Source organism: Rattus norvegicus, chromosome 7 (assembly GCF_021556685.1).
Source record: "Rattus norvegicus strain SHRSP/BbbUtx chromosome 7, alternate assembly SHRSP_T2T, whole genome shotgun sequence".
Lineage (NCBI taxonomy): Eukaryota > Metazoa > Chordata > Mammalia > Rodentia > Muridae > Rattus > Rattus norvegicus.
In genome coordinates this window covers 5,821,451-5,834,311 of record NC_141540.1, presented here as the reverse complement: position 1 = coordinate 5,834,311, position 12,861 = coordinate 5,821,451, and the positions used below count along the sequence as shown (strand labels likewise).

The window sequence follows — 12,861 nt, the reverse complement described above, 5'->3', positions numbered from 1 at the left end:
TATGTTTCTAAGTGTATGCCCATGTATGCAGGTGCCCACAAAGGCCAGAGGAAGGGCTGGATCCTCTGGAGCTGGATACAAGCAGAGTTGTAAACTACTGGGTGTGGGTGCTGGGAACTGAGCACGGTCCTCTGGAAAAGCCACAAGCACTCTTATCAGGGAGCCGTCATTCCGTTCTGTAGGGTGGATCTTCATGTCTGTGGACTAGGGAGAAGCAGAAGCCACAAAGAATTTCAAACAGTTGTGTCAGCCTCAGGCAAAGGCAAGGACAAGAGACAGCAAGAAAGTCCTGGGTAAGGATGGAAAGAAAATGATCTGTGTGAGCAAAGGACATGCTTAGCCTTGGAAGCATCTTTCTGCTCTGGCTTCCAGTGGAGCCAAGCTAAAGGTAAGACTTAGAAAATGGCCATGAAGATCCACGGGCTCAGCAAGATATGGTGGCACACAACTTTAATCCCAGCACTCAGGAGACAGTGGCAAGTGGGTCTCTGAGTTCAAGACCAGCCTGGTCTACAGAGTGAGTTCTAGGACAGCCAGAACTATACAGAGATACCCTGTCTCAAAAAATCAATGAGTATAGTTGAACTTTCCAAGGACTTTGGTCCTTCTGGCTCTGACTGGTCTCAATGTCTCTTGGTCCTAAGGCTTTCTCTCTTTCCAACTAAGTATTCTTCCTTCTTTCGGTTCTTTTCTCCCCCAAAAGGGCTATCTCATCTCATCGAAAGACTGTGTACTCTTTTGACCGTTGCCCTCAGACCTTCGGGGGAGTTATGAAATGTATTACATAAGCATGATTGGTTAAAATCATTGACCGCTGCTTTAGTTGCCCCTCTTATAAGCCTTGGGAAGTCAAGGGTAGAGCAGAGAATTCTCTCCTCTCATTTCATGGTTGGTTCTCCTGGCAACAAGCACCAGTCATCCTAGCACGCCTCACACCACAAATTATAAGGATTTCAAAACAGACTGTGAAGCAGGATGAAAGCCAAATACCTACCTACTTTATACTGAGTCCCTCTCACTCACATGACATCACTACGCTAGTAATTTTTCTCTAGTCTACTCTTTAGCTAGCTTACGCTTGTAACCCAGAGGTTGGGGGATGGCAACAGGATGATCAGGAATTTGAAGCCAGCCTTGACAAACAAAGCTTGAGTAAACCCTCTCTCAAAAAAAAAGTCCACTACCCTTTAGGTTATATTAATATAGCCACTCCCTCTTCTTCAAAGTCTTCATAAGCTTCCCCTTAAAAACTAGTTATGGGGGACTGGAGGGATGGCTCAGTGGTAAAGAGCACGGGTGCTCTTCCAGAGGACCTGGGTTCCTTTGTACCCAAATGGTGGCTCACAGCCATCTGCAACTCTGGTTCCAGGGGATCTGATACCTTCTAGTTTTGGTGTACACAGCTTGCACATGGCACACACACATACATGGAACACCCATACATATAATCTGTTGGGAGCCATCTCAGATAGGCTAAAGCTAACAGCTGGCCTTCCTGGAGGTGGCCCACCTTTTCACATGAACTAAGAGCTCTGAGAGGCAAGGCCTGAGAGCCTTCATCTCAGGATTGCTTCTTGCAGGTGAAACGCCTTTCCAGTCATTATTGAATTAATATAATAACCCCTGGGCATTAACCCACCTATTGAGCCACTCAGATCCTGCAGATCAACATGATGATGAACTTTCATGAATTAATGCTGTTTAAATGAATCTGATTTTGGGGTTGGGGATTTAGCTCAGTGGTAGAGCGCTTGCCTAGCAAGCTTCAAGGCCCCGGTTAGGTCCCCAGCTCCGGAAAAAAAAAAATATGAATTTATATAGAGTTCCTGATTTAATTCAAATAATCTTAGGAAGAAAGTTTTAAGAGATGGTTGTTTTGCTAGAAAGATGTAGTAAAGTTAGAATCAAGAATAGAATAAGTGGGGGTTGGGGATTTGGCTCAGTGGTAGAGCGCTTGCCTAGGAAGCGCAAGGCCCTGGGTTCGGTCCCCAGCTCCAAAAAAAAAAAAAAAAAAAAAAAAAAAGAATAGAATAAGTAAGGCTGCATAGTAAGAAATGCAGTGAGGGGGCTGGGGATTTAGCTCAGTGGTAGAGCGCTTACCTAGGAAGCGCAAGGCCCTGGGTTCGGTCCCCAGCTCCGAAAAAAAGAACCAAAAAAAAAAAAAAGAAGAAATGCAGTGAGGTTTCACGATTACACTAAAAAGAGAAATAGCCTTGGGACAAATTTGTGTACAAGGAAAAGCATTTAGGCCCAAGGCTGGAGCCGTAGGTGTGCACTCTGATAAAGCAAGGCCTGGGAAACAGGTGCTTTGAACTTATAATGAGCTTATGGTAGGTAATGAAACACTGCTTTGAACTTACATCAACATCCTTCTGTGACTCCCTTTTTGTGTAACCTTTTATCTACCAGGTAATTTTCTAAGAACTTTGGTCTATAAAAAGGCCCAAGAGAAGAAATAAAGATGATAGTTTGGCTAGGGGGGTTCTGCCCCATCCTCGTGAGTGACATCTTTCCTCTCCTTTTTCTGTCTGGTTCAGAAAGAGTTAATGAGCTCCCTGACCTAGCCAGAAAAAGGAGCACTAGAAACAAAACCTCTACTGAGCATGTTAATTGCCAGAGCAGAACAGTTAAAACAAAATTAAAAAGCCAGAGATAGCAATCTTTTGACCTGTGTCCCACGCGCGTCCTATTCCAACCCTTCCCTGCCAGGAAAGCTCCCAGCAATAATCACATTTTATTATTATTATTATTGGAAATGTCACAAGTCTGTATCTATTACCTGGGTTCTAGTGACTGAACTCAGGTTGTCAGGCTTGTTCCAGAAAAAAACCTTTTTTTTTTTTTTGGTTCTATTTTTCGGAGCTGGGTACCGAACCCAGGGCCTTGCGCTTCCTAGGCAAGCGCTCTACCACTGAGCTAAATCCCCAGCCCCCAGAAAAAAACTTTTATCCACGTGTCTGAGACCCTGTCTTGAAACAAAACAGGTGTGGTTGCTCGTGCCTATAACCCCAGCACTCTGGAGACTAAAGTGGGATTACCTACTCTACAGAGGAAGTTAGGCCAGCTTGGACTATAGTGTCCAAAAAAAAAAAAAAAAAACTCCAGGTGACAGGCGGTGACTCACACCTTTAATCCCAGCACTTGGGAGGCAGATGCAGGCAGATCTCTGTTTGAGGCCAGCCTTGTCTACAGAGTGAGTTCAGGACAGCAAGGGCTCCCACAGAGAAACTGTGTCTCGAAACAACAACAGAACAATTCCTAACAAACAACAACCAATAAAACAGTAAAAGCAAAACCCAAAGACTGCTTTGATACAATTTGATTTGTTGTAGGTTCTATTTTTCAAAACTTGTGGTTGGTAAGTCTTTAAGGTAAGCAGGGCTGGTGGACTGGAGTGTAGCCCAGTTGTCAGTGTGCTTGCTTAACATGCATGAATCCTTGGATTTGGTTCCCAGTACCACAGCAATGCACTTGGTGGCAGACTCCTGTAAATCCCAGTACTGGGACTGTGGTGTCGGAAGGATCAAAATCCAAGGTCATCCTTGGCAAATTAGTTGAATTTCAAGCCAGCTAAAGCTACAGAAAGTTCAGTCTCAAAAGAGAACAAACTTCCCATTGCCTAGAAGATACAGAGAAACTGCTTGGTTTGCTTTAGGTCTACATAACTGTTTAGGGTGACTGGACTATGGTCTAGGGACAGCCAAGCCATAGAGGAGGAGCCCTGTCAGGATGGGGCAATAGCTGGTGGGACAAAGTCTACCCCAGAAAGAGGTGGTAAATATTTGTTTTCAGTCATCAGCTACAAGAAGTTAAGATCTGGAAGGTAGCCACTCTAACTAGGGGCGTGCTGAGACAAGACCACCTCATTCCTCTGCTGCTTTTCAGACAGGTGAGGGTAACAAACAGCCTCTGAAGAGAGGGTGAAAGTGTGTCTGGGGAAATTGAAGTCTCCAAGGACCCAGGCTCTACCAAGCTCTGACCGTTCTTGGCGGCTGTTCGTGTTGAATATTCCACCCCCAGCCCTTCCTCACCTGAGCTCTGCTCCTTCCCAACAGGACTGTCCTGCCGACCCACCATGATCCAGGCTGCACTGTTCCTTGGCTGTATCTTACTGTCCTCGGTGACCGCCTTTCCATGGAAGACTCAGGATGGTGGCCTGCCCCATCAGCCAGCTGGCACAGAAACTGAGCCTACACAACTGCTCTACAGCAAGAGTCCTCCTCCGACCTCCAGTACCTGTCGGAACCTCCTAAGCATGGCGCCCCTGCCCCCAGTAGCTCCTCTGTCTGAGTCCTTGTCCCTCTTAGCACTGAGAGTTGTCCTGGAAAACATCGGCTGCCCTGCTGAGGCCTACTCTCTACAGCTTCAGCTCAGGGAAATGGGAGGAAAAGACAGCACAGAAACTCTGATTCTCGAGAGTCAAAAGCATAGCCAGGAGGAAGGCATTGGCAATAATGAAGCCATTCTGAGGCATCTGGTAGCATCCCCTGGAGAAATAAAGAGGGTCGAGCGCTCAGTTACTGTGCCTGAGGCATGCACCTCTGAACAGGGGTGGGTGTTGCGTGAGTTGGCACAGCTGCTGGTTGAGGTGGCTGAGAAGCTCCCTTCCATTGACCTGGTAAGAGAGTTCAAGGCTTCTGCAGTCAATGCCACCCAGCAGTGTACCATGGAGTCTTGGGAACATATGAATGAAGTAGGCAAGAGGCTGATAAGTAACCCAGAAATTGAAAATGCCACAATACCCATAGAAGATCGCGTATACTTGATTTCACGGCTGACAGTCCTTCTGAAGCGCGTTTTCATGAGCTTTTTGAGGAACTTTTTTCAGACCTATTTTGGATAGATAAGGCCTTCCAGGCATGGCGTGAACTTTCTCACAACATGCCCTTTAGTAGATACACACACAGCAACTGCCCAGGGTGTGTAGCTAGATGCTAGCTACATTTTGGGATTGATCGATCGATACATTGTCTTCCTTTGATCCTAATGTGTGAAGACGCTTGACTGCAATCTTTCAGTTTTTAAATGCTATGGTATTACAATTTCCCTCTCTACCTGCTTAACATTTTCTAATTCCCCAGCTGAATTCTGCACCTTGGTCATGTTCATCTTCATTTGTTTTGGAATATTAAGGGGAAGAAGGTTTGTTTTGTTTTGTTCTTGAGACAGGATCTGACCGGGTAACAATGGAACTCAGAGATTCACCTGCCTTTGCCTCCAAGTGCTGAGATTAAAGGTATATGCCACCATGTCTGGATTTGTTCTGGTACTTTGAGATCGTCTTGCTTTCTCATCTGTGTTTGTAGTGTTGGGGCTGAGCCCAGGGCCTCAGGAATATGAGACAAATAGTCTACCACTAAGCCACTATCACGACCTACTGCGGTTAATTCTTAAACTGATGAGACACATAAAAAGCTGCTTCTATATTGGAACTACTGTTCTGGGAGCTTTAAGGGAATTTAATATAAAGTCCTGGAACTCACTACAAAGTTCATGCTAACCTTGACTTTGGAGTGGTCCTCTTGCCTCAGGCTAAAAAGTTCTTGCCAGGCTTCAAGGTGTTCTTGACTCTGGGTGTATGCGGCTCCTTCTGTCACCTAGAAAGGGCTGTGCAAGGACAAGGAGTGCGTACCAATGCCCTAAGGCCAAGCTTTGAGCAATTAGTGTGACTGAGCAGGTATTTGTAGAGAGACAGCCATTTCCGCTGTTCAGAGGCAGGAAGCTGGACAGGGTCCACACCTCCCAGAGCTGTCTCAGCTCTCCCCAGCGGGACTGCACAGGACTTTGGGGGTTCCTGTCACTGTATGGAAATGGAGCATCTAGTGACTGTTGTCGAGCAGTTGTTGTTCTCATTTCTTTTTTTTTTTTTGGTTCTTTTTTTCGGAGCTGGGGACGGAATCCAGGGCCTTGCGCTTCCTAGGTAAGCGCTCTACCACTGAGCTAAATCCCCAGCCCCCTCATTTCTTTTTAAATTTTTTCTATCATATCTATTTTTTTTTAATAATTTTTTTTCTTCTTTTCAGAGCTGGGGACTGAACCTAGGGCCTTGTGCTTGCTAGGCAAGTGCTTTACCGCTGAGCTAAATCCCCAACCCCTATCATATCTATTCTTAATAATGCTTGTGTTGGGGCTGGAGAGATGGCTCAGTGGTTAGGAGCACTGACTGCTCTTCCAGAGGTCCTGAGTTCAAATCCCAGCAACCACATGGTGGCTCACAACCATCTTAATGGGGTCTGATGCCCTCTTCTGGTGTGTCTGAAGAGAGTGACAGTGTACTCAAATAAATAAATCTAAAAAAAAAAAAATGCATGTGTTACCACGTGCGTGAGCATGTGGGTAGGCGAGTGATCGCTCACATGCCACAGCACATGAGGAGGGAGGTCAGGTATGTGTGCAAGTCAGAGGACAACAGTCGAGAGTCATTGCTCTCATTCCCTGTGGGCTCTGGTGATTACATTTCCCTCCCCAGCCTCGATGGAAACCCTTTCACCTACTGAGTCATCTTGCCACCCCCCATTCTCATTTCTTGGGCCCAACTGAGAGGAGCAGAAGCTGAGAGTCAGTGGTTGGGATATTGTACCAGACTACCCTCCCAGTCAAACTGCTGCAGACCCTGCTCAAAAGGGATGGTCATAGCTGGGCTTGTTGACTGCTGACCTTTCCTGACCAAAGGAAGGACAGAGACCCTCATCTGAGTACCCAGCCACTCCTCCCAGCTAATTACAGGTAATTCTGCCCTAATTGTACTGTACGTAGCCTCAGGATTTCAGGGAGAGGTTTGAGTATAAACTGGGAGCAGTGAAAGAACAGGGAGCCCATCGTCGTCCATGCTGGCCACTGCTTTAGGGTCACCCCTGCTCTGTAAATAACCCCCAGGGTTAATGTTGGTGGAGTGTGACTTTGGTTTGTCACTGGGACTTTATGAGGATAGATGTTGCCTCAACTGAGCCCTAGGCGCTCTTCAGACTAAGGGAAGAGGTTTGAGAACTGTTGTCTGTACTGCAAGGGCTGACCTAGCTAGGCCTCCCTCATCTGAGACTCCAGGCCTGCAGCCACCGCCCCCTGCTGTATTTATTACCATTTCTTAAGATCCAGATTAAGACATAGTCTCCAGGGTTGGGGATTTAGCTCAGTGGTAGAGCGCTTTTACCTAGCAAGCGCAAGGCCCTTGGGTTCGGTCCTCAGCTCCGGAAAAAAAAAAGACAAAAAAAAAAAAAAAGACAAAATAACAAGACATAGTCTCCTCCCCCTTCTTTTATTTTTATTTTTTTCCACTTCTGAGATGCTGTCTTAGTTAGGGTCTTATTACTGTGAACAGACACCATGATCAATGCAAGTTTATAAAGAACAACATTTAATTGGGGCTGACTTACAGGTTCAGAGGTTCAGTCCATTATCACCAAGATGGGAGCATGGCAGCATCACAGCATCCAGGCAGGCCTGGTGCAGGAGGAGCTCGTTCTACATGTTTGCCCAAAGGAAGCCAGGAGCAGACTGAGCATCCTAGGAGGAGCTAGGAGGAAGGTCTCCAAGACCACCCCCACAGTGACACACTTTCTTTTTTTTTTTTTTTTTTGAATTTAGAGAATACTTTATTAGTTTTTGTAATCAAACCCACGTAGATAAGACCTTACATATTTAATACAGTGTGTTACCCCTGTACAAATGGAAAAAACTTAAGTTCAACATTTCTAGACCAATATGGCTGTTAATTTCTGTACAGTGCCAACTCAACACAGTAAACGGGGATACTTTTTTCCAAAGTTGACAGCACAGCTAAAGTTTCAAAAAATTCAAATTATATATCTGTATATATATAATATATATATTTATATTTATATAAAAAGACCAATAATAGCAGTGTGTTATGCATCAACAGCAGCAACAGCTTTTCCAGGTTCTGCAGTCATCTGAACAAAACTGTAGAGACATCCAGCACACTCCACTAAAAAAAAAAAAAAAAGTAAAAAAAACAAAACCCGAGAAAACAGCACAGTTCTGTTACTCTTGTGGTACCTGGCACCATTTTTTTTTTTAAATTAGCTTCTCAATCATCATCTGGAAAGAAAACATTCTGAGCAACATCATTAAAAACAGCTCTGATAAAGCACGGTCACTACTACGTATCATAAAGCAGGTATAAGCTATTTTACATCCACAGAGGTATGATACAGTACTGTCCTACATCTATAATACTAGAGGATACAATTTAAAAGGCATTATTTGAGACTTGATTCTACTTTTCCAGCAGAGGGCCCAAAGGATGGTGTGACACAGCTTTGTAAAGAAACATACTCTAGACAGGATTTCCTTTCACTAGTGGCACAGTTCTAAGGATTCATTCTCTCCATGAATGTCAGCTAAAACCGTTATTAAAAAAATGAAATATCCCTAAAACAAAACCGTATAACCACCGGATTCACATGAAGATGACCTAGTGGAGACAAACTGGACCTCACCGTACCAACAAGCTATCAAATCTGTTATGTTTAAACAGTGAGACCTCCAAGGAAGGAGATGCCAAGTAGTGCTTCAAAGCTTCGGGCCACAATCAAACACAGCATCCTTTTCAACAGAAGCAGAAGCTCATCTGAATATGCTCAAGGATGCTGACATCAACATTTAATCATCTCCTCACTCATCCAGGAAGAAGGGGAGATCAGTTACTACTGTACTTTATTGTGTTCAACCAAATCACCATGTTACAAAAATAGCAAGCTGCCATAATAAAAAATGAGGCTCCTCTATCCAGCACCAGATAGCATCATTTTACTTTCAAGCCTAGAAATTGCACACTTGTATATAAACCAACCGAAGATGAGGATTGAGAGTTCATCTTGGTGGATTTTTCCTTTGATGAATATGAAGTGTCCTTCCTTATCTTTTTTGATGACTTTTAATTGAAAATTGATTTTATTTGATATTAGAATGGCTACTCCAGCTTGCTTCTTCTGACCATTTTCTTGGAAAGTTGTTTTCCAGCCTTTCACTCTGAGGTAGTATCTGTCTTTGTCTCTGAGGTGTGTTTCCTGTAGGCAGCAGAATGCAGGGTCCTCATTGCGTATCCAGTTTGTTAATCTATGTCTTTTTATTGGGGAGTTGAGGCCATTGATGTTGAGAGATATTAAGGAATAGTGATTATTGCTTCCTGTTATATTCATATTTGGATGTGAGGTTATGTTTGTGTGCTTTTCTTCTCTTTGTTTTGTTGCCAAGATGATTAGTTTCTTGCTTCTTCTAGGGTATAGCTTGCCTCCTTATGTTGGGCTTTACCCTTTATTATCCTTTGTAGTGCTGGATTTGTAGAAAGATATTGTGTAAATTTGGTTTTGTCATGGAATATCTTGGTTTCTCCATCTATGTTAATTGAGAGTTTTGCAGGATACAGTAACCTGGGCTGGCATTTGTGTTCTCTTAGGGTCTGTATGACATCTGTCCAGGATCTTCTGGTCTTCATAGTTTCTGGCGAAAAGTCTGGTGTGATTCTGATAGGTCTGCCTTTATATGTTACTTGACCTTTTTCCCTTACTGCTTTTAATATTCTTTCTTTATTTTGTGCGTTTGGTGTTTTGACTATTATGTGACGGGAGGTGTTTCTTTTCTGGTCCAATCTATTTGGAGTTCTGTAGGCTTCTTGTATGCCTATGGGTATCTCTTTTTTTAGGTTAGGGAAGTTTTCTTCTATGATTTTGTTGAAGATATTTACTGGTCCTTTGAGCTGGGAGTCTTCACTCTCTTCTATACCTATTATCCTTAGGTTTGGTCTTCTCATTGAGTCCTGGATTTCCTGTATGTTTTGGACCAGTAGCTTTTTCTGCTTTACATTATCTTTGACAGTTGAGTCAATGATTTCTATGGAATCTTCTGCTCCTGAGATTCTCTCTTCCATCTCTTGTATTCTGTTGGTGAAGCTTGTATCTACAGCTCCTTGTCTTTTCTTTTGATTTTCTATGCCCAGGGTTGTTTCCATGTGTTCTTTCTTGATTGCTTCTATTTCCATTTTTAATTCCTTCAACTGTTTGATTGTGTTTTCCTGGAATTCTTTCAGGGATTTTTGTGTCTCCTCTCTATGGGTTTCTACTTGTTTATTTATGTTTTCCTGGAATTCTTTCAGGCATTTTTGCAATTCCTCTCTGTAGGCTTCTACTTGTTCTCTAAGGGAGTTCTCCACGTCTTTCTTGAAGTCCTCCAGCATCATGATCAAATACGATTTTGAAACTAGATCTTGCTTTTCTGGTGTGTTTGGATATTCCATGTTTATTTTGGTGGGAGAATTGGGCTCCGATGATGCCATGTAGTCTTGGTTTCTGTTGCTTGGGTTCCTGCGCTTGCCTCTCGCCATCAGATTATCTCTAGTGTTACTTTGTTCTGCTATTTCTGACCGTGGCTAGACTGTTCCTATAAGCCTGTGTGTCAGGAGTGCTGTAGACCTGTTTTCCTGTTTTCTTTCAGCCAGTTATGGGGACAGAGTGTTCTGCTTTCGGGCGTGTAGTTTTTCCTCTCTACAGGTCTTCAGCTGTTCCTGTGGGCCTGTGTCTTGAGTTCACCAGGCAGGTTTCTTGCAGGGGAAAAGTTGGTCCTACCTGTGGTTCCAAGGCTCAAGTTTGCTCGTGGGATACTGCCTAAGTCCTCTCCGCTGTGGCAGCAACCGGGAAGATCTGCGCCGCTCTTCCAGGGAGCCTCCGTGCACCAGGGTTCCAGATGGCATTTGGTGTTTTCCTCTGGCGTCTGGATGTGCGCAGAGTGCAGTCTCTTCTGGTTTCCCAGGCGTGTCTGCCTCTCTGAAGGTTTAGCTCTCCCTCCCACGGGATTTGGGTGCAGAGAACTGTTTATCCGGTCTGTTTCCTTCAGGTTCCGGCGGTGTCTCAGGCGCAGGGGTCCTGCCGCTCCTGGGCCCTCCCCTACGGGAACCCAGAGGCCTTATACAGTTGCCTCTTGGGCCAGGGATGTGGGCAGGGGTGGGCAGTGTTGGTGGTCTCCTCCGCTCTGCAGCCTCAGGAGTGCCCACCTGATCAGGCGGTGAGGTCTCTCTCTCACGGGGTTTGGGAGCAGAGCAGTGACACACTTTCTAATAGTGCCACTCCCTGGGCCAAGCATATGCCAACCATCACAGATGCTTATACCAGATCCTGTTCACAAACTTCTTGCACAACCATAACCTTTTGTCTGCCCCTCCCCCAGCCCAGCCTGACTGCCGGGCCTGCAGCTTTGCCTGGAAGCTGTGGTGTAAAAGGCACACAGGTTTTTTTTCTGTTCAGCCAGCTAGTACAGCTAGCTATTTAGACTGGGGCTCTCCAGGAGATATCCTGGTTGCTCTCCTGCTGCTCTTAACAACAGTTCAGTCTGCTACAGAGTAGGCAAATAAGCCTTCCTCACTGTGCACAGGCAGAGGCTGAGTGTGAAAATGTGGTGTAGCTCTTGCCCAGAGTGGGACCATACTGTACTCAGGCACAGTTCTGCACCCCACTGCTCAGATCCACTCTGTCAAACCCAAGGGGAAAGGCTGAGATGAGGCCACGGACACTGACCATCACTCATGTCCCCGTGGGAAGCCCCATGTCTATAAACATGCAGTGATGACCAGGGTTTAGCAGCTAATCAAGGCAAACACCCCTCTGCTAAAGGCCAGGGAAGAAGGTTTTTGGGGCCAGCACATAGGACCAGCAACCACCATGTTCTGTTAGACTAAGAACTAGTCAGTCTGGAGACATGGCCTACAGATTAAGAGCACTGGCTGCTCTTTTAGAGGACTCGAGTTCAATTCCCAGCACACAAGGCAGATCCTAACTGTCTACAAAGAGGCTGACGCCCACACACAGACACACATGCATCATGCAGGCAAAAATCAATGCACATAAAAATAAATCCCAGCACTGAAGAGGCAGAGGCAGGCAGATCTCTCTGATTTCAAGGCCAGTCTGGATTAAGAGCCAGAGCTATACAGAGAAACCCTGTGTTGGGGTGAGAGTGGGGAAAAGGGGGGCGGGGAGAAAAAAAGAACAAGAAATTATTAAAGGCAGATCTACTTATTGAGTTTGAGGCTAGTCTAGGCAATGTGAGAGCTTATCTCAAAAAAAAAAAAAAAAGAAAGAAAGAAAAAAAGGTGGGAGTGGGGACAGGTGACAGTTTCCTCTGACACTGAAATCTCCCATCTTGGAGGGGAACTTTTTAAGACATAAGATGCAAAAAGGAAGGTAAGGGCTGGTGAGATGGCTCAGAGATTAAGAGCACTGGCGGGGTTGGGGATTTAGCTCAGCGGTAGAGCACTTGCCTGGCAAGTGCAAGGCCCTGGGTTCGGTCCCCAGCTCGGGGGGGGGGGGGGGGCGCGGGGGGGAGGAAGAGCACTGGCTGCCCTGGTTCTGGAGGTCCTGAGTTCAATTCCCAGCAACCACACAGAAGCTCACAGCCATCTGTAATGGGATTGAATGTCCTCTTCTGACATGCACATGTACATGCATTCATCTACATAAAATAAATCCTTTAAAAATATCTTTAGGGCTGGAGAGATGGCTCAGTGGTTAAGAGCACCAACTGCTCTTCCAGAGGTCCTGAGTTCAAATCCCAGCAACCACATGGTGGCTCACAGCCATCTGTAATGGGATTGAAAGATCCCACGCAGAGAGAGACCCTTACTCAAGTCTTGGGAAATCGAGGACCCCAGACACAGAGAGACCATTTTGGATGTAATAAGCAAAGGTGAGGTTTATTACGGAGACCTATTACAGAGATCTCCGGGCCGACACGTATCCCACGCAGGAGACAGAAGTGTAGACCCCGAGAGGCTGGGAGAAAGATTATTTAAAGGCAGAGGCTGTGAGCCCAGGGGATGGGGATGTCAGAGGGGAAGGCACCCAAGTCACA

General features: G+C 45.4%; 1 protein-coding gene across 1 annotated transcript; it reads left to right on the top strand.

Annotated features, from left to right (window-relative positions):
• Positions 1-3,845: 3,845 nt before the first annotated feature.
• Positions 3,846-5,249, top strand: Apon (apolipoprotein N). Its single transcript, NM_001009385.1, is given in 2 exon segments — positions 3,846-3,889; positions 4,056-5,249. A coding segment is annotated over 1 exon segment (768 nt). The 5' UTR covers positions 3,846-3,889; positions 4,056-4,075; the 3' UTR covers positions 4,844-5,249.
• The last annotated feature ends 7,612 nt before the right edge of the window (positions 5,250-12,861 follow it).